This window comes from Bufo bufo, chromosome 2, assembly GCF_905171765.1.
Source record: "Bufo bufo chromosome 2, aBufBuf1.1, whole genome shotgun sequence".
NCBI classification, from domain to species: domain Eukaryota; kingdom Metazoa; phylum Chordata; class Amphibia; order Anura; family Bufonidae; genus Bufo; species Bufo bufo.
In genome coordinates this window covers 667,360,094-667,381,229 of record NC_053390.1, presented here as the reverse complement: position 1 = coordinate 667,381,229, position 21,136 = coordinate 667,360,094, and the positions used below count along the sequence as shown (strand labels likewise).

Below are 21,136 nucleotides of genomic sequence, written 5' to 3'. Positions count from 1 at the left end.
CCTTTAAGATGACCTGTCTGTGCATAATTTTTCTTAGGTTGTATATATTGAAATAAAGCCTTGATGGTACGTGCACACTGGATTTGCTAGTGAAAATATTGCAGGCTGTTACAGTACCAGAAAAGTGGATGAGAATTAGGTAAATTGTGTGCTTTTTCCTAGCATGATACCTTTCTACACAGTTTATAAACCAATGTACTGAAGCACGAACTTTACACCTTGCTTTATATCCCAGAATAACGCCATGATAATTCAAACACTACAAATACAACAGCCCGTATCTGGGGTTAGGAGACTGGTTTTAAACTGGACTTGTCACATTAGGGACAGAAGACAAATTTTTGTCTCTACCTGGCAGAAGGTAGGTGATTGTGGCATGAACAGCCGGAGTCCTGACTACAATACTGTCCTGACTGTGGCCCCGAATATAGTCGTTAATACAGTGCGGCCCATAATTATTCATACCCCTGGCAAATTTTGACTTAAAGTTACTTTTATTCAACCAGCAAGTAATTTTTTGACGTGAAATGACATAGGTGTCTCCCAAAAGATAATAAGACGATGTACAAGAGGCATTATTGTGGGGGAAAAAAAATTCTCAGCTTCTATTTACATTTGAGCAAAAAATACAAGATGTTCCGCACTGTGGAAAATCTCAGAGGACGTGGTCGGAGGCCAAAAGTGACACCTGTGCTGGCCAGGAGGATAGGTGAAAAAGAATCCAAGGATCACCACCAAGGCCCTCCTGGTGAATCTGGGCTCTGCTGGTGGCAATGTCTCAAGGCATTTCCCGTCAAAAAATTACTTGCTGGTTGAATAAAGGTAACTTTAAGTCAAAATTTGCCTGGGGTATGAATAATTATGGGCAGCACTGTATATGAATTATGTTAATGAGATCCATACAAAATAATAAAATCTTGAGAAACGGAAATGAAAGAGGACCTGCCACCATGAAATGCAGTGTAATCTACAGGCAGCATGTTATAGGAGGAGCTGCGCACACTGATATATAGTTTTGTGGGAAAATATTCAGTAAAACTTGTAATTTATCCATTGAAATCCCTGCTCTTTCTATGCTTAGGGCTCTAGTGAGCAGTCTTAAAGGATCTCACAGGATAGGGGATAACTATTAGATTGGTGGGGGTCCTACCGCTGGGACCCCACCAAATACAAGAACGGGGGCCCCATACAACCTGCAGACCCTCTGAAATGAATGGAGCAGCTGGTCAGGCATGTGTGAGGCCACTCCATTCATTTCTATGGGAATTCCAGGGGTAGACGAGCACTGTACTGGACTATCTCTGGAACTCCCATATAAATGAATAGAGCGGCCACATGCATTTGCCACCGACCGCTTTGTTCATTTGAGGTGGCTGCAGGTGGTACGGGCCACTGTTCTTGTGTTTGGTGGGGGTCCCAGCGATCTAATAATTATCCCCTAATCTGTGAACAGGAGATAACTTCTAACAACCAGAATACCCCTTTAACAGTGACTGATCGCTGCACACAGGAAGATTGTTGGGAACGAGCTTTCGCAGGAAAGCTCGTTAGCGATGATCTGGCAGTGTAATACTGCCACTGATTAGCCGATTATTGGAAAATTTGAATCTTTCAACAGATTAAAAAATTGTTTATGAGCTGCTGCCGGCAAACAACTAGTCAGTATGGGGACGAGGGATGGCATAAGTGATTGCTGCCTCCTCCCCACACTGAGGAGGAGATTACTGCATGTAATAGCAGCGATCTCCTCTGCTGACGAGCAGGCGATTGCCTGGAAGGAACGCTTTCTTCCTGACAATCACCTGCATGATCGCTGCATGTAATACAGCCTTTATGTCTATGCTAAATGAAGGGGGCTGATCATTAATAGGGGACCATTCATTTCACAGGTAACATTTAGTCTTCTGTCCCTTTCCCAACCCACCAAATATCTAAGATGTTATTCCCTCTTCCTTTCCTCTGAGAAGCAGATATTACAATTATTTTTTTTTTCAATCGTCTTCCCTTCTTCTAGTGATTATGTGATCAGCATGTACATAACAGGTTACCAAATGGAGGATGGACCTGGGAATTTTACTGTATGGTGTTCAGATATTCCAGTTGGAAGCCCTGACCATATCATAAACCTATTGACCATGGCCCAGTGCGCCGTCATTGAAAGAATAAACTGCAGTCCATTCAGCCATTTTCTTGTAATATAGTCGCAAACAGTCCCGATGGAGTTTGTGCAAATTAACCCCAAAGTAGAGAGTTTGTATTTCCTGGGTCTTTCAGGTGGTCCCAGGGGCTGCATCTAAATGTCTCTAATTCTGTTGGCGAACACGATGTAGCTGATTACCTATGACAGACACTGCATAGAAGTAATCAAGATTCATTATTTAATTACAGGCATGATAATGGTGCATTGGAAATGATATCTGACACTTGTTTGATGTATTGTGACTATCTGTGAGGTGAAGCTCTTCCCATAGGACCACTTTCAGTATTATCCACTACCATTGTCATCTCGCTGGTTGTCCTGGTGACTTTGTTGCTGGAGAAACATTGTTTGGTCAATGGACAAAGATATGAGACTCCTATTACACTGCTCAGTGAGTGCCGGCCGATCAGGCTTCACCCATTCATATAGGGTTACTGTTAGGCTGTCCACAGACAGAGAATGCATCCAGTACATAATGGTCGGCCCTCAACCCCCATGTCCTGCTACCGGCTGACAGGAAAGAGGATGCTGTACACAGGTAATGTGCATGAGACGGGTCTGCCTCTCATTCATCAGCAACCTAATGTAATATTATCTATCTACTATCTATCATCTATCTATTATCTATCTATTATCTATTTACCATGTATGTCTTTTTTTGAAGTCAGTTTTTTTTGAGTCTGCGATGCTGTAACATTTATCAGATTTGTCAAATGTCGCACATTTGATATATTTGACACATCTTTAAACATAACACTTTTGGCTAAAGATGTTACTCTGTTTTCTATGCCCCAATCCCCCCCCCCCTCCCCTTCCCCCAACTGGAGTAACAGTGTGCTTTTTTGGGAACTTCGTAAATAGTCATAGTTGATAAATCTGACATGCACCTAATTAGCATAGCCAGCCATGCGGCTTTCCCACCCACTTTTCTAAAATGACGAGAGCAGTGTAAAATATTTTTTTTAAATCTCACTCTTCACCACAGGTAAAACACTTGTAAATTACAGTCATGTACAGATAGAACTGGATTTTGACAGATTACATACAGCACAACCGTGGTACGATAGAACTGGCTTAAAGGGAATCTGTCACCTGGTTTGAGCGTATTAAAGTGTTACTACTGCCATGTACAATAAAATACCTTATTTCTTGCTGTAGTCTTCATTTTTTGTTTCATGGTTTCATAAAATCCCCTTTTTCTGTTATGCAAATGAGTGTCCAAGGTGCCCAGAGGGGCGTTATTATCCTTCTCTGGAGCCCAGTAAGGCCTCCTGCACACGAACGTATTTTTTTGCGGTCCGCAAAAACGGGTCCCGTTTTTCCGTGATCCGTGACCGTTTTTTCGTCCGTGGGTCTTCCTTGATTTTTGGAGGATCCACGGACATGAAAAAAAAGTCGTTTTGGTTTCCGCCTGGCCGTGCGGAGCCAAACGGATCCGTCCTGAATTACAATGCAAGTCAATGGGGACGGATCCGTTTGACGTTGACACAATATGGTGCCATTTCAAACGGATCCGTCCCCATTGACTTTCAATGTAAAGTCTGGAGTCCCTTTTATACCATCGGATCGGAGTTTTCTCCAATCCGATGGTATATTTTAACTTGAAGCGTCCCCATCACCATGGGAACGCCTCTATGTTAGAATATACTGTCGGATATGAGTTAGATCGTGAAACCTCATTTCCGACAGTATATTCTAACACAGAGGCGTTCCCATGGTGATGGGGACGCTTCTAGTTAGAATATACTACAAACTGTGTACATGACTGCCCCCTGCTGCCTGGCAGCACCCGATCTCTTACAGGGGGCCGTGATCAGCACAATTAACCCCTCAGGTGCCGCACCTGAAGGGGTTAATTGTACTATCATATCCCCCTGTAAGAGATCAGGGCTGCCAGGCAGCAGGGGGCAGACCCCCCCCCCCCCTCCCCAGTTTGAATATCATTGGTGGCCAGTGCGGCCCCCCCCCTTCCTCCCTCTATTGTAATAATTCGTTGGTGGCACAGTGTGTGCCCCCCCCCCTTCCTTCCTCTATTGTAATAAATCGTTGGTGGCACAGTGTGCGCCCCCCCCCCCTTCCTCCCTCTATTGTAATAATTCGTTGGTGGCACAGTGTGCGCCCCCCCCCCTTCTTCCCTCTATTGTAATAAATCGTTGGTGGCACAGTGTGCGCCCCCCCCCCTTCCTCCCTCTATTGTAATAAATCGTTGGTGGCACAGTGTGCGCCCCCCCCCTTCCTCCCTCTATTGTAATAAATCGTTGGTGGCACAGTGTGCGCCCCCCCCTTCCTCCCTCTATTGTAATAAATCGTTGGTGGCACAGTGTGCGCCCCCCATCGGCCCCCCCTCCCTCTATAGCATTAACAACATTGGTGGCCAGTGTGCGGCCTCCCATCTCTCCCCCCCCCCCCCCCCCCCCGATCATTGGTGGCAGCGGGTTACTAGCAATAGTACAATAGTAAAAGATTCATACTTACCTGGGAGCTGCGATGTCTGTGACCGGCCGGGAGCTCCTCCTACTGGGAAGTGACAGTTCATTTAGCAATGCGCCGCACAGACCTGTCACTTACCAGTAGGTGGAGCTCCCGGCCGGACACGAACATCGCAGCAGCAGGTAAGTATGAATCTTCTACTATTGTACTATTGCTAAGTAACCATGGCAACCAGGACTGTAGTAGCGTCCTGGTTGCCATGGTTACCGATCGGAGCCCCAGCGATTAAACTGGGACTCCGATCGGAACTCCGCTGCCACCAATGATGGGGGGGGGGGGAGATGGGAGGCCGCACACTGGCCACCAATGTTGTTAATGCTATAGAGGGAGGGGGGGCCGATGGGGGGCGCACACTGTGCCACCAACGAATTATTACAATAGAGGGAGGGAGGGGGGGGGGCGCACACTGTGCCACCAACGAATTATTACAATAGAGGGAGGGGGGGGCCGCACTGGCCATCAATGATATTCAAACTGGGGAGGGGGGGGGGGGGCTGCCCCCTGCTGCCTGGCAGCCCTGATCTCTTACAGGGGGATATGATAGTACAATTAACCCTTTCAGGTGCCGCACCTGAAGGGGTTAATTGTGCTGATCACAGCCCCCTGTAAGAGATCGGGTGCTGCCAGGCAGCAGGGGGCAGTCTTGTACACAGTTTGTAGTGTATTCTAACTAGAAGCGTCCCCATCACCATGGGAACGCTTCTGTGTTAGAATATACTGTCGGTTCTGAGTTTTCACGAAGTGAAAACTCAGCTTTGAAAAAGCTTTATGCAGACGGATCTTCGGATCCGTCTGTATAAAAACTAACCTACGGCCACGGATCACGGACACGGATGCCAATCTTTCCGCCACCCCCATCCGCTATGTCATTATTTGGATGTAACTATGCCCACAGATTCCTTGCGTCTGCTCGGTGAAATCTCACGCAGGCGCAGTACCGTGGACTGCCTGCGCCTGCGCGATGTAGAAGCTCCTGAGGGCAACAGCTTAAAATGTGTCACTGGGCATGCGCCGAGCCCAGTGACACATTTGAAGCTGTTGCCCTCAGGAGCTTCTACATCGCGCAGGCAGTCCACGGTACTGCGCCTGCATGAGATTTCACGAGCGGACACAAGGAATCTGTGGGCGTAGTTACATCCAAATAATGACGTAGCGGATGGGGTGGCGGCAAAGAGTTCGGTGTGGGCAGTTACTTATGCTGGAAGAGGCGTGCTTGGGCTCTAAAGGAAGGCGGGCTGGGCACTGTACGGGGGAGTTACTGGGCTCCAGAGAAGGATAATAACGCCCCTCTGGGCACCTTGGACACTCATTTGCATAACAGAAAAAGGGGATTTTATGAAACCATGAAACAAAAAATGAAGACTACAGCAAGAAATAAGGTATTGTATTGTACATGGCAGTAGTAACACTTTAATACGCTCAAACCAGGTGACAGATTCCTTTTAATTGCCCATAGTAACCAATCAGATTCGTCCTTTCATCTTTGACAGCTCCTTTGGAAAATTAAAGGTGGAATCTGATTGGTTGCTATGGGCAACTAAGCCAGTTCTACTTTACACCAGTTTGATAAATGACCCCATAACTAGCTGTGCCTTTGTAAACAATGAAGAATTACCACCCTTCATTATGCTAATCATTGGGTCTCAAAGGTTGGACCTCTACTGATCAAACATTGATGACCTAATCAATATCAAAGTCTGGAGAACCCCTTTAACTTTCTGTTGAATGCCCGAATGACTAGTTTGCTTTACATATTTGAAGATCCTTATTTAAAGGGAAAGTCCATCATGAATAGGAGTTTCTATATACAGTAGATATAAAACAGTAAAACGTTCAGTCTGCTACATGTGGTCTCTATTGATTTATGGAGCACAAAACCATTGATGTATATGTAGCTAAGCAACGTTAGCCCTCATCAAATCATTTCCAAGGCATCTAATATTTACCAACTTTTTATACCAACACAATCAATGTAAAGGTTTAAAAGATTATTAATAATAATATGTAAATAGGAATTCACAGGACAGGATACAACCATTCAGCCAAGAGAAACCCACTTAGGCCCACCTGTACTATGCCAGCGTTTGGCATAAACTGGCAAAAAGGTTGCTAGTCAAGGCAAAAAAAAGTGACTTTCCTTGGCACTCACCACTTGTGTGCTGGTAAAAGTGGTCGTGGCCTCCATGTTTTAGACAGTTTTATAACATGAAAGCCAGAACATTTTAGCACAAATATTCATCGGCTCACAATAGTTGTATATTCAATTTTCTAACTTCAAGGGAATGTTCATATGTGGTGGTTTCACTGCCAGTTTTCTGCCATGGGATTTACAAAGGTTTTAGAAAAATCTGCAGTGGAAATTGACCTGCAGTGCAGATTCTAAATCCGCAGCATGTCAATTTATGCTACAGATCCTCCCCATTGATATTACCCTTTGCAACTCATGTAATTGTGCCAAAAACCACAGTGGAAAAATATCACTGTGGAACATCCATTCTGTCTCCTCAGACCATCTCAAGTGCTCCAAGGCATGCACTTTAACCACCTCAGACCCCCTAGCTTAAACACCCTTAATGACCAGACCACTTTTTACACTTCTGCACTACACTACTTTCACCGTTTATTGCTCGGTCATGCAACTTACCACCCAAATGAATTTTACCTCCTTTTCTTCTCACTAATACAGCTTTCATTTGGTGGTATTTCATTGCTGCTGACATTTTTACTTTTTTTGTTATTTATCGAAATTTAACAATTTTTTTGCAAAAAAATGACATTTTTCACTTTCAGTTGTAAAATTTTGGAAAAAAAACGACATCCATATATAAATTTTTCTCTAAATTTATTGTTCTACATGTCTTTGTTAAAAAAAAATGTTTGGGTAAAAAAAATGGTTTGGGTAAAAGTTATAGCGTTTACAAACTATGGTACAAAAATGTGAATTTCTGCTTTTTGAAGCAGCTTTGACTTTCTGAGCACCTGTCATGTTTCCTGAGGTTCTACAATGCCCAGACAGTACAAACACCCCACAAATGACCCCATTTCGGAAAGTAGACACCCTAAGGCAGTGTTTCCCAACCAGTGTGCCTCCAGCTGTTGCAAAACTACAACTCACAGCATGCCCGCACAGCCAAAGGCTGTCCGGGCATGCTGGGAGTTGTAGTTTTGCAACAGCTGGAGGCACACTGGTTGGGAAACACTGCCCTAAGGTATTCGCTGATGGGCATAGTGAGTTCATAGAACTTTTTATTTTTTGTCACAAGTTAACGGAAAATTATGATTTTTTTTTTTCCCTTACAAAGTCTCATATTCCACTAACTTGTGACAAAAAATAAAAAAATAAAAAATTCTAGGAACTCGCCATGCCCCTCACAGAATACCTTGGGGTGTCTTCTTTCCAAAATGGGGTCACTTGTGGGGTAGTTATACTGCCCTGGCAATTTAGGGGCCCTAATGTGTGGGAAGTATTTTGAAATCAAAATGTGTAAAAAATGATCTGTGAAATCCTAAAGGTGCTCTTTGGAATGTGGGCCCCTTTGCCCACCTAGGCTGCAAAAAAGTGTCACACATGTGGTATCGCCGTACTCAGGAGAAGTTGGGCAATGTGTTTTGGGGTGTCATTTTACATATACCCATGCTGGGTGAGAGAAATATCTCGGCAAAAGACAACTTTTCCCATTTTTTTATACAAAGTTGGCATTTGACCAAGATATTTATCTCACCCAGCATGGGTATATGTAAAATGACACCCCAAAACACATTGCCCAACTTCTCCTGAGTACGGCGATACCACATGTGTGACACTTTTTTGCAGCCTAGGTGGGCAAAGGGGCCCACATTCCAAAGAGCACCTTTAGGATTTCACAGGTCATTTTTTACACATTTTGATTTCAAACTACTTACCACACATTAGGGCCCCTAGAATGCCAGGGCAGTATAACTACCCCACAAGTGACCCCATTTTGGAAAGAAGACACCCCAAGGTATTTCGTGATGGGCATAGTGAGTTCATGGAAGTTTTTATTTTTTGTCACAAGTTAGTGGAATATGAGACTTTGTAAGAAAAAAAAAAAAAAAAAATCATCATTTTCCGCTAACTTGTGACAAAAAATAAAAAATTCTAAGAACTCACCATGCCCCTCACAGAATACCTTGGGGTGTCTTCTTTCCAAAATGGGGTCACTTGTGGTGTAGTTATACTTCCCTGGCAATTTAGGGGCCCTAATGTGTGGGAAGTATTTTGAAATCAAAATGTGTAAAAAATGACCTGTGAAATCCTAAAGGTGCTCTTTGGAATGTGGGCCCCTTTGCCCACCTAGGCTGCAAAAAAGTGTCACACATGTGGTATCGCCGTACTCAGGAGAAGTTGGGCAATGTGTTTTGGGGTGTCATTTTACATATACCCATGCTGGGTAAGAGAAATATCTCGGCAAAAGACAACTTTTCCCTTTTTTTATACAAAGTTGGCATTTGACCAAGATATTTATCTCACCCAGCATGGGTATATGTAAAATGACACCCCAAAACACATTACCCAACTTCTCCTGAGTACGGCGATACCACATGTGTGACACTTTTTTACAGCCTAGGTGGACAAAGGGGCCCACATTCCAAAGAGCACCTTCAGGATTTCACAGGTCATTTTTTACACATTTTGATTTCAAACTACTTACCACACATTAGGGCACCTAGAATGCCAGGGCAGTATAACTACCCCACAAGTGACCCCATTTTGGAAAGAAGACACCCCAAGGTATTTCGTGATGGGCATAGTGAGTTCATGGAAGTTTTTATTTTTTGTCACAAGTTAGTGGAATATGAGACTTTGTAAGAAAAAAAATCATAATTTTCCGCTAACTTGTGACAAAAAATTCTAGGAAGTCGCCATGCCCCTCACGGAATACCTTGGGGTGTCTTCTTTCCAAAATGGGGTCACTTGTGGGGTAGTTATACTGCCCTGGCAATTTAGGGGCCCTAATGTGTGGGAAGTATTTTGAAATCAAAATGTGTAAAAAATGACCTGTGAAATCCTAAAGGTGCTCTTTGGAATGTGGGCCCCTTTGCCCACCTAGGCTGCAAAAAAGTGTCACACATGTGGTATCGCCGTACTCAGGAGAAGTTGGGCAATGTGTTTTGGGGTGTCATTTTACATATACCCATGCTGGGTGAGAGAAATATCTCGGCAAAAGACAACTTTTCCCATTTTTTTATACAAAGTTGGCATTTGACCAAGATATTTATCTCACCCAGCATGGATATATGTAAAATGACACCCCAAAACAAATTGCCCAACTTCTCCTGAGTACGGCGATACCACATGTGTGACACTTTTTTGCAGCCTAGATGCGCAAAGGGGCCCAAATTCCTTTTATGAGGGCCTTTTTAGACATTTGAATCCCAGACTTCTTCTCACGCTTTAGGGCCCCTAAAATGCCAGGGCAGTATAAATACCCCACATGTGACCCCATTTTGGAAAGAAGACACCCCAAGGTATTCAATGAGGGGCATGGCGAGTTCATAGAAATTTTTTTTTTTTTTGCACAAGTTAGCGGAAATTGTTTTTTTGTTTTTTTTTCTCACAAAGTCTCCCTTTCCGCTAACTTGGGACAAAAATTTCAATCTTTCATGGACTCAATATGCCCCTCACGGAATACCTTGGGGTGTCTTCTTTCCGAAATGGGGTCACATGTTGGGTATTTATACTGCCCTGGCATTTTAGGGGCCCTAAAGCGTGAGAAGAAGTCTGGAATATAAATGTCAAAAAAAATTTACGCATTTGGATTCCGTGAGGGGTATGGTGAGTTCATGTGAGATTTTATTTCTTTACACAAGTTAGTGGAATATGAGACTTTGTAAGAAAAAAAACCAAAAAAAAAAAACAATTTCCGCTAACTTGGGCCAAAAAAAGTCTGAATGGAGCCTTACAGGGGGGTGATCAATGACAGGGGGGTGATCAATGACAGGGGGGTGATCAGGGAGTCTATATGGGGTGATCACCCCCCTGTCATTGATCACCCCCCTGTAAGGCTCCATTCAGATGTCCGTATGTGTTTTGCGGATCCGATCCATGTATCCGTGGATCCGTAAAAAACATACGGACGTCTGAATGGAGCCTTACAGGGGGGTGATCAATGACAGGGGGGTGATCAATGACAGGGGGGTGATCAGGGAGTCTATATGGGGTGATCACGCCCCTGTCATTGATCACCCCCCTGTAAGGCTCCATTCAGATGTCCGTATGTGTTTTGCGGATCCGATCCATGTATCCGTGGATCCGTAAAAAACATACGGACGTCTGAATGGAGCCTTATAGGGGGGTGATCAATGACAAGGGGGTGATCAATGACAGGGGGGTGATCAGGGAGTCTATATGGGGTGATCACCCCCCTGTCATTGATCACCCCCCTGTAAGGCTCCATTCAGATGTCCGTATGTGTTTTGCGGATCCGATCCATGTATCCGTGGATCCGTAAAAAACATACGGACGTCTGAATGGAGCCTTACAGGGGGGTGATCAATGACAGGGGGGGTGATCAATGACAGGGGGGTGATCAGGGAGTCTATATGGTGATCACCCCCCTGTCATTGATCACCCCCCTGTAAGGCTCCATTCAGACGTCTGTATGTGTTTTGCGGATCCGATCCATGTATCCGTGGATCCGTGAAAAACATACGGACGTCTGAATGGAGCCTTACAAGGGGGTGATCAATGACAGGGGGGTGATCAATGACAGGGGGGTGATCAGGGAGTCTATATGGGGTGATCAGGGGTTAATAAGGGGTTAATAAGGGGTTAATAAGTGACAGGGGGGGTGTAGTGTAGTGGTGTTTGGTGCTACTTATTACTGAGCTGCCTGTGTCCTCTGGTGGTCAATCCAAGCAAAGGGGACCACCAGAGGACCAGGTAGCAGGTATATTAGACGCTGTTATCAAAACAGCGTCTAATATACCTGTTAGGGGTTAAAAAAAATCGCATCTCCAGCCTGCCAGCGAACGATCGCCGCTGGCAGGCTGGAGATCCACTCGCTTACCTTCCGATCCTGTGAACGCGCGCGCCTGTGTGCGCGCTTTCACAGGAAATCTTGCGTCTCGCGAGATGACGCATATATGCGTGACTCTGCGCCAGGCTGCCGCCTCCAGAACGCGATCCTGCGTTAGGCGGTCCGGAGGCGGTTAAGATATCTGACTCACTTCAATGAACCTTTTCATAAAGGTGTCCATACACCTCCAATATCTGTCTGCTGAATGTTCGTTCGGACCAGAGCCATCTCTTGCGGCAAAAGAATCTGGCATTGAAATTTAATGGGGTTGTATCACTTCAGCAAATGGTATTTATGATGTAGAGATAGTTAATACAAGGAACTTACTAATGTATTGTGATTGTCCATATTGCCTCTTTTGCTGACTTCATTCATTTTTCCATTGCATAATACAGTGCTCATTTCCATGGTTACGACCACCCTGCAATACAGCAGTGGTGGTCGTGCTTGCACATTATGGCAAAAAACGCTAACCTATGTGCGCTACCACAGTCCTGGCCACCAGTGAGGCTGACGCTTTTTCCTACAGTGTGTAAGCACGACCACCACTAATGGATTGCAGGGTGGTCATAACTATGGAAACAGGCAGTGTATAATGTGATGGAAAAAATGAATCTAGCCAGCAAAGGAAGCAATATGGAAAATAGAAATACATTAGTAAGTGTCTTGTTTTAACTTCCTCTACATGAAAAATGCTAAAGTGAGACAACCCCTATAACATGTCCGACCCTTCTCTCCTCCAACGTCATCTGTTGGGGGAGAGTCGAAAAAACCCCAAATATTGTACATTAGATTGTCTGCCAAAAACAGCAGGTTAGGTCAAAAAGTTTAATGTGTATGGGGGCCTTTACAGGGACATAAGGAACACTAATCTTAAATGTAAGCATTACTGCCTCATTCACACTGGACAATAATATTTGAAGGAAACCTGCCAGTAGATGCTGTCACAACAAAGGGTACCACATTGTTTTACTCTGAAAATAGCCAGCCATGTGGAGAAATGTCCTCTCAACTTCATTAAGAGGATTCTCCCTATATGCGTACCACTAAACAACTGGCTAATTTCTCAATGGGGTTGATATACCTCCCCGGGTTAATAGGTTGAATTCACTTGTTCACATCTGCATTGAAGGTTACATTTGAGGCCTTCATTCAAATCCCATCAAGAACAGAGGAGAAAAGGTCCTGCATACATTAGAAAAAGCGGTCTTCTGGACAGACCCCCTTATACTCAATAAGGCTTATTTTGTGTCAGTTATGTTCCAAATCTGACACTTTATTATACTTTATTTTTGTTGTTCTACTCCTCTAACAGAGCAGAACAATGTAAATCAATAGTAGTGGTGTGAACTTAGCCTCATGTCTTTGATCAACTTTACTATGTCCCTATATACAATGTATGACCTAAGTTCATGTGGAAACTTACAGCATGGTTACTTAACATAGAATCATTCTGTCCTCTGTAGGCCCTGACTATAAGACAGATTACAGGCCAAAACCTCCTGATTGCACCAGATATATTGGAGAAGGGATGCCATCTGCTGAAAACACCAGTGATGTGGAGTATCTGTGTCGGCCTGCACCAAGCACTCCTGCCCCGCTGCCTAAAGACTGTTACGTAGGTGGAATAGGCTGGGGAGTGTCTGAGTTCAGCTTCCTAAACAGAAGTCAGATATGTAGTAATCATCAGATCAAGGTATGTATGGCGGGACTACCACAGGAATGCACTGCGGCCATTGGCTTATAATAAACACCCTTCATACACATCAAAACATGACTAAAATTCAGCAACGGTACTTAAAGGCTTATTCCAGAAAATCCTATCCTCTCATGATCTGTCTGTATCTTTTCCAGTCTGTCTGCTTTATCTACTTTTATCAGCCACTGCATTCAGATTAGTCTCCCTAGGTATTGGTTATTGACATCTAGGAGGAACATTTCTAAATTTAGTGGTTTTAGGCACTGCTGACACATTGTAATTTACTCTATAATTTGAGCAGGAATGTAAGGCTCATAGAGCTAATTGTTATGTGTGAACGGTCACGCCAGGGTCGGACTGAGAAATTAAAGTGGCCCTGAAAAAATACCTAAAAGTGGCTCCATGTTATAGGCGGGTCCAAACTGAACGAAATTGCGGCAACACAACTAGGCAGGGAAAACAGAAGTAGATGTGGCTGGCAGTACCATAGTTCACCAAAAAATACTACCCCAGCAGAACCAAATGTGCAGCACAAAATACTGATGTCCCCTCTGCAGGGTTCAACTGTATCACCATCCTGATGACTTGAATTTGGGAGGTCATCTGCGGCTGAAGGCTAGGGGCACAAGTACCTGATGCTCCTAGCATTGATTAATGTTGAGACATCAGATTTTTATGTACCTGGCTAGTAGTGTGAGGATTGCTTGGGTGGCCTCTTTGGCATTGGCCCACCAGGCAATTTCCCTGTAGAGTCTATGGCCAGTCCGCCCCTGGGTCACACTGATTATTTGACCCATTTTTTTTTTTTTTTAAGAAAGAAGCCATTTTCTGATAAGGAAATCTAAATTTACCTTTTTGCTTTGCTGAATTGCAAATATGTAAATGGTCTGAGAATTAATATGTACAGTATATGTATGGTTATTTACTGATCTTGCTCAAAAGTCCAAATGTATATTCTATCAGTGAAAACCTGACAAGGAAAGCAAATATCCGACTGGGGCAATGTTCTCCAAATCTAGCTAGGTGATCAAGGATAATGTGGATTTTGAATTCACTTTTTGTGTAGTAGGGCTTACGCAACCGGGCTCAAACATCATCTGCCGATCACAATGGAGTGTGAGGAATGAAAAGGCCCAGTTAGATGAGAAGCTGGTGATGGTAGTTCAGATAGGACCAGCGGTCAAGTATAAATCCGGGTCCGGACAAATGAGACCAGACTTGGAAACGTTATAAAGTTCTTTCTTGGTTACAGCAAACTTTAGTGCAAATTCTCTTTCTGGCACCAGCAGAGAAATGTATGGTGACAAGCTAATTTGATGCTGCTTTCTGTTCTTAGCTGACACTGGCCTGCAAATGGCTTGATGATGAGGGTGTCCTTGGCCTATTTTTCCTCTATTTAAATACGTTGTCCACAAGGGCTGAATATTGTGAGGAGTGGGTGCTCTACAAGCTGTTCCCCTACTCCTTCGGCAGGAGAAGGGGAAAACACATCCCCTCACCGCCCCATTCTCCTCTCAACTGACTAACCCTCTCAGCCCCCACCTTTGGCAGGACGTCGGCCTAACCCACTTCTACCAAAGGGGGGAAGGAATGGAATGGTAAGTTCCAGTCCTGGCACAGAGCACTGCCAGTCATACTCCACCTGCTGGTAAACCAGTTACACAGCATGTCATACATTAAGATTATATCAAAATGATGTGAAATACAATAAATCAGTGGAACAATAGTAATGCCCCCACTCTGGACTATTACACATCTAAACTGATAACAGTAAATTCATCAGTTCTAAAATCAATATACTGAAGAGCCATAAACCAGCAACATAGGTCAGGACTCATAAAAGTGCACAACCATAGACAACAAAGGAGTCACCAGAAGTCATGCACAGGCCTTCAACATAAGGTTCAAGTCTGCAAAGGAATGTAAGGCAGACGGGACATTAAATGTCATTAACTTGAAGTGACATTCCAGAGATGCCAAAGTAAGAGAAGGTGATATCCAATACGCTCATGGGCATCCTAATGGTGGCATGAGATTAGGGAAAGCTCTAGGGTGAAAGCCGCCTAAATGACAGTCTACCCAGTAACAGTCAAGATGCTAAAAAACATATCAACCATGCTCCTGCTTACAGATACTACTGGACTGTTGTAAAGTAGGTATAACTACTCAAGATTGAAGCTAAAGGAGATGCAGAGAGAATAGCCTATTATAAATGGCACATGGTAGGTGAGGGCCCTAATCCAGATTACAGACTTCACATAGTCCAGGGCAGGAGCTTCTGCAGTAAGCCGGATTGGGACAGATGCACACTGGCGCAATATTAATAGTTTTTAATTTGTGACGCCAATTGCAGCTTGCGCAGGTACTGTAACAGGGCCCTTTAAGATGTTATAGCTCACGTACCAGGTCAGGAATGTATCCTGGCTCACATGCAATAAATTTGAGTGTGGTCAGTAGGAGTAATTGAGGAATGAATGCAATCCAGACAGGAAATATAATCCAACTCGTCTTTACTTAATGGGTGCAGCATAAATCCATACAAGTTACAGCAATAGTCCTTTAGGTCCCAGCAGGTATTGGCAATATGTGGCAGGAATCAATATCTATTCTTCTTCTATTCATATGCCTAGTAGATCTGGCAGGTATCTATCTTCTGCTCTGTCTGTGGTCTGCTTGATTTGGGCCTGACTAGCTGAAGGAGGTATTTGGCTTCTCCTGGTCTTTGGATTAAACACTGACAGTTCTGCTCGCAGGGTATGGCTTCCTGGAGATCTGGAGGTGGCTGCTTGCTTGTCCACCAGCACTGAGGTAGATAATTCAGGCTGGGAAGGGGGATCCTGGGCCTCAGCCGAGGTCTGGATCCTAGGTTGGGATCCCTGTGTCTGGGAGCTCCAGCTAACACAGCCTTCCCCAAGAGGGGGGCTGGTACACACTGGATCTAACTGGTTTCTTCCCTCCCTTGCTGCAGGGCGTGGGACCAGCCCACTTCTGCTCCTAGAAGAGGGGGAGCTAAACAGTGGAGTGAACTATTCCAGTCTAGCTATACTAAACTGAACTAAACACATTGCTGCCACCTGCTGGTGTACATGGAAAATTACAGCAATAATATGAAACAGGCATAGAAAATACATATAATGGAAAATGCATTGTTAGATTACACAAGATGGCAATACATATATACACCTGACATTATTGTAGCAGGGATACAGAAGTTTAGTGACATACTTCAGGATGTTACATACTTGCTTACTTTAAGTGAAGCCGTCCTGCTTGTTCTTGGGGCATTTTCCCTTCAGTTTTGTCTTCAGCAAGTGAAATGCATGCTCAATCGGATTCAGGTCAGGTGATTGACTTGGCCATTGCATAACATTCCACTTCTTTCCCTTAAAAAACTCTTTGGTTGCTTTTGCAGCATGCTTTGGGTCATTGTCTATCTGCACTGTGAAGCGCAAGCCAATGAGTTCTGAAGCATTTGGCTGAATATGAGCAGATAATATTGCCCGAAACACTTCAGAATTCATCCTGCTGCTTTTGTCAGCAGTCACATCATCAATAAATACAAGAGAACTAGTTCCATTGGCAGCCATACATGCCCACGCCATGACACTACCACCACCATGCTTCACTGATGAGGTGGTATGCTTAGGATCATGAGCAGTTCCTTTCCTTCTCCATACTCTTCTCTTCCCATCACTCTGGTACAAGTTGATCTTGGTCTCATCTGTCTATAGGATTTTTTTTTTAGAACTGTGAAGGCTTTTTTAGATGTCGTTTGGCAAACTCTAATCTGGCCTTCCTGTTTTTGAGGCTCACCAATGGTTTACATCTTGTGGTGAACCCTCTGTATTCACTCTGGTGAAGTCTTCTCTTGATTGTTGACTTTGACACACATACACCTACCTCCTGGAGAGTGTTCTTGATCTGGCCAACTGTTGTGAAGGGTGTTTTCTTCACCAGGGAAAGAATTCTTCGGTCATCCACCACAGTTGTTTTCCGTGGTCTTCCGGGTCTTTTGGTGTTCCTGAGCTCACCGGTGCGTTCCTTCTTTTTAAGAATGTTCCAAACTGTTGTTTTGGCCACGCCTTATGTTTTTGCTATCTCTCTGATGGGTTTGTTTTGTTTTTTTCAGCCTAATGATGGCTTGCTTCACTAATAGTGACAGCTCTTTGGATCTCAGCTTGAGAGTTGACAGCAACAGATTCCAGATGCAAATAGCACACTTGAAATGAACTCTGGACCTTTTATCTGCTCATTGTAATTGGGATAATGAGGGAATAACACACACCTTGCCATGGAACAGCTGAGAAGCCAATTGTCCCATTACTTTTGGTGCCTTAACAAGTGGGAGGCACATATGCAAACTGTTGTAATTCCTACACCGTTCACCTGATTTGGATGTAAATACCCTCAAATTAAAGCTGACAGTCTGCATTTAAAGCACATCTAGTTTGTTTCATTTCAAATCCATTGTGGTGGTGTATAGAGCCCAAAATGTTAGAATTGTGTCGGTGTCCCAATATTTATGGACCTGACTGTATCTTAAACGTTGCATAACCTGTAACTGGAAAAATTTGTGCAAAAACATTATGCAAATATCAGTGTAATAATACGCTCAAATATCACTTGAGTCCTTTTTCTAGAAAAGCTTGACAGTGGACAGGAACAAAAAGTGCATAAGTCACTTGTAATCCAAACAAGGTAGTGGTTAATTGCTACAGTGGGTAGTTTTCCTTACAGGAAAGTCTGGAAATCTTCCTCCTGGATCCCATGTTTGAGGAGGCAAAAGTTCTTCTTTAACCTGGGTGCTCTCAGCAGCTGTCATTCCTGCAGAAGCTTCATCTGCAATCTGCTGGTGGCTTTCTGTGGCAGAACTTGGAATTGCAGGATCACCTTTCTCTGCAGAATCCTCTGCAAGCCTTGGCTTTTTCCTGGCAGGTGACAGGTTCTCAGGACAGCAATAAAGGATAGACTCTTTGTCTTTCATAGCAAGAAGTTCTGGATTCTGTGGTGATTCCGGAGTACATGGAGCAGTATCAGTGGATTCTTCCTTATCCTCACACACATCAGGGCAGTGCTCCTGTTTGATGGGTTCAGATTGTACAGTAGCAGTAATAGTAGTAGGCCCAGAGATTTCTGCAGTGGCAGTGATAATAGTCACAGACTGGCTCTTTTCTGGCTCTGCTATAGTAGTCAGGGGCAACAGTGGTAAAATCCGCCTGGCAGATGGCCTGCTGCTGCCTACCGGAGGGACTGGAAGTCTTCTTCGCTGTTGTTGCAGCGGTTGAAAGTCTCTAGGGGCAATGACAATGTCCACAGGGCAGTCCTTCTCTGACTCTATTATGGCAGTAGTTAGAGGCATGATGCTTGTGGCTACAGCTGCTGTGATAGAGCTCTGCTGACCTCTTGTGGCAGTTCCTGGTACTGCCTTGGTAGTGAGGCTGGTTATCTCTAGCGGGACCCCTGGGTGAAGGTGGCTTGGCCTGGGGCTTTCCGTTCTGGGTGGCGGAGTGGGAGCTCCGGCCGCCTCCGCCGCACCAGTAAGTGTCCTTGGTAGAGCAGGCCTAGGCCTGTTGGAGGTATCGAGACCCTCTGGGAGCGGTGCAGGGGCAGGTACAGACCTGGCCTGGGCCTCAGGGAGCGCGTCTGCTCCTACCTGATGTCGCGGCCGGGGCGGCCGGTTCCGGTGCCTCCTGGTGGTCATCGCGGTGTCCAATCGCCGTCTGCGGTGCAGGCTGGTCCATAGCCTGGGCGACTATGTTGGCGGCGTGCTTCGCAGGAGCAGGCTTGGCGTCGGCGGCCATCTTGGTTTCCGGGTTGGCGGCCATCTTCTTTTCCGTCATGGTGCATGCATGAGGTAAGGGTTGAGCCCAGAGGGAGGAGTCTGCACTCCCTTGGTTCGCATTACAGAGTCCTCGGTGGGCAGGCTTTAGATTTCCCGCTTCTAGGGGGGCGTATTAGGCATCTTTGCACTCTTGAGAGGGCGTTCCTGTGTTTTCCCGGTTCTGGGCATGAAGAAGAAGCGCCATTTTACGAATATGGCAAATTAACTGTTGGAATGCTGGAGCGCACGTTTAGCGCTTTCTGGCACAGCAATGAAAGTAATAAAGTCACTTTTCAGGGTCTTTGCACAAGCGGCAGCGCTTGCAGTACTGTGAAACATGCGATCCGGTCCGTTTTAACACACAATTGGATCCGGTTCTGTTGGACAGGGGTGGCACACAATTCAATCCGATCCTGTTCCCAGTGACGCCAAAATATGCAGTAAGCCGGATTGGGACAGATGCACACTGGCGCAATATTAATAGTTTTTAGTTTGTGACGCCAATTACAGCTTGCGCAGGTACTGTAACAGGGCCCTTTAAGATGTTATCACTCACGTACCAGGTGAGGAATGCCAGAGGGGGATGATGTCTCTGTGTAATGTCAACGGTGTCTCCTACCTTGGTACGGCTGGACTCCTGGATCCTGGCTCACATGCAATAAATTTGAGTGTGGTCAGTAGGAGTAATTGAGGAATGAATGCAATCCAGACAGGAGATATAATCCAACTCGTCTTTACTTAATGGGTGCAACATAAATCCATACAAGTTACAGCAATAGTCCTTTAGGTCCCAGCAGGTATTGGCAATATGTGGCAGGAATCAATAAGTATTCTGCTTCTATTCATATGCCTAGTAGATCTGGCAGGTAACTATCTTCTGCTCTGTTTGTAGTCTGCATGATATGGGCCTGACTAGCTGAAGGAGGTATTTGGCTTCTCCTGGTCTTTGGATTAAACACTGACAGTTCTGCTCGCAGGGTATGGCTTCCTGGTGATCTGGAGATCTGGAGGTGGCTGCTTGCTTGTCCACCAGCACTGAGGTAGATAATTCAGGCTGGGAAGAGGGATCCTGGGCCTCAGCCGAGGTCTGGATCCTAGGTTGGGATCCCTGTGTCTGGGAGCTCCAGCTAACACAGCCTTCCCCAAGAGGGGGGCTGGTGCACACTGGATCTAACTGGTTTCTTCCCCCCCTTGCTGCAGGGCGTGGGACCAGCCCACTTCTGCTCCTAGAAGAGGGGGAGCTAATGTCACGACCATGGTCATGGTCGTGACTCCTTGGGAGCCGCATGCATTTGCCCGCGGTCTGGTATTGTTGTCAACCACAGGTGAGGGCTAGTATCTTGCCTCATGTGTGGTTGCCGCTGGCAACTTGTGGTTGTTGGGCAGTGGAGCAGCCTGAGCTAGTTGCTGGGCGGCTCGCTGTCCATGCATGCGGTTGTCTTTGGCAACGTGTAGTTTTTGTGTATGCACTTTGTCTGTTTGTTGTGCACGAGGTTATTTATATGTGCACGTCCCCTATAAGTGGCTGTCTTCCCTTCCCTGGTGTGAGAAGGGTTAATTCCCTTCTGTGTGTGAACACTGGGTGTGTCTGTGTGGGTGTGGCTACATGGGCTATTTAGCCTCAGTTGAGATCAGAAGTCAGAGGGGTACTTAAGCCATGGTTAGCTGGAGTCTTCCTCCTGGTTTATATTTCATCTGCCAGTGAGGGCCACCCTTGTGGTCATATGTTATATTACATGGTGTTATGAAGGTGTGTGTTTGGTCTTTCTGTTACTGCAGCTTATGGTCCTGGGTTCCTGAGTGAGGTGTGGTGTGTGCTGTGTCAGTTTGAGTTCTTGTGGACAGCAGCATTAATACATAGGTTCCAGGCTCTGTGTCTGTGGCAG

General features: G+C 45.1%; 1 protein-coding gene across 1 annotated transcript in view; it reads left to right on the top strand.

Annotated features, from left to right (window-relative positions):
• Positions 1–2,695: 2,695 nt before the first annotated feature.
• Positions 2,696–21,136, top strand: part of C2H4orf45 (chromosome 2 C4orf45 homolog) — a 35,573-nt gene continuing 17,132 nt past the window's right edge. Inside the window, exons 1-2 of the mRNA XM_040419892.1 lie at positions 2,696–2,738; positions 13,197–13,426. Of these exons, the coding sequence (XP_040275826.1) occupies positions 2,696–2,738; positions 13,197–13,426 (273 nt within the window). The remainder of the gene's footprint in view (positions 2,739–13,196; positions 13,427–21,136) is intronic.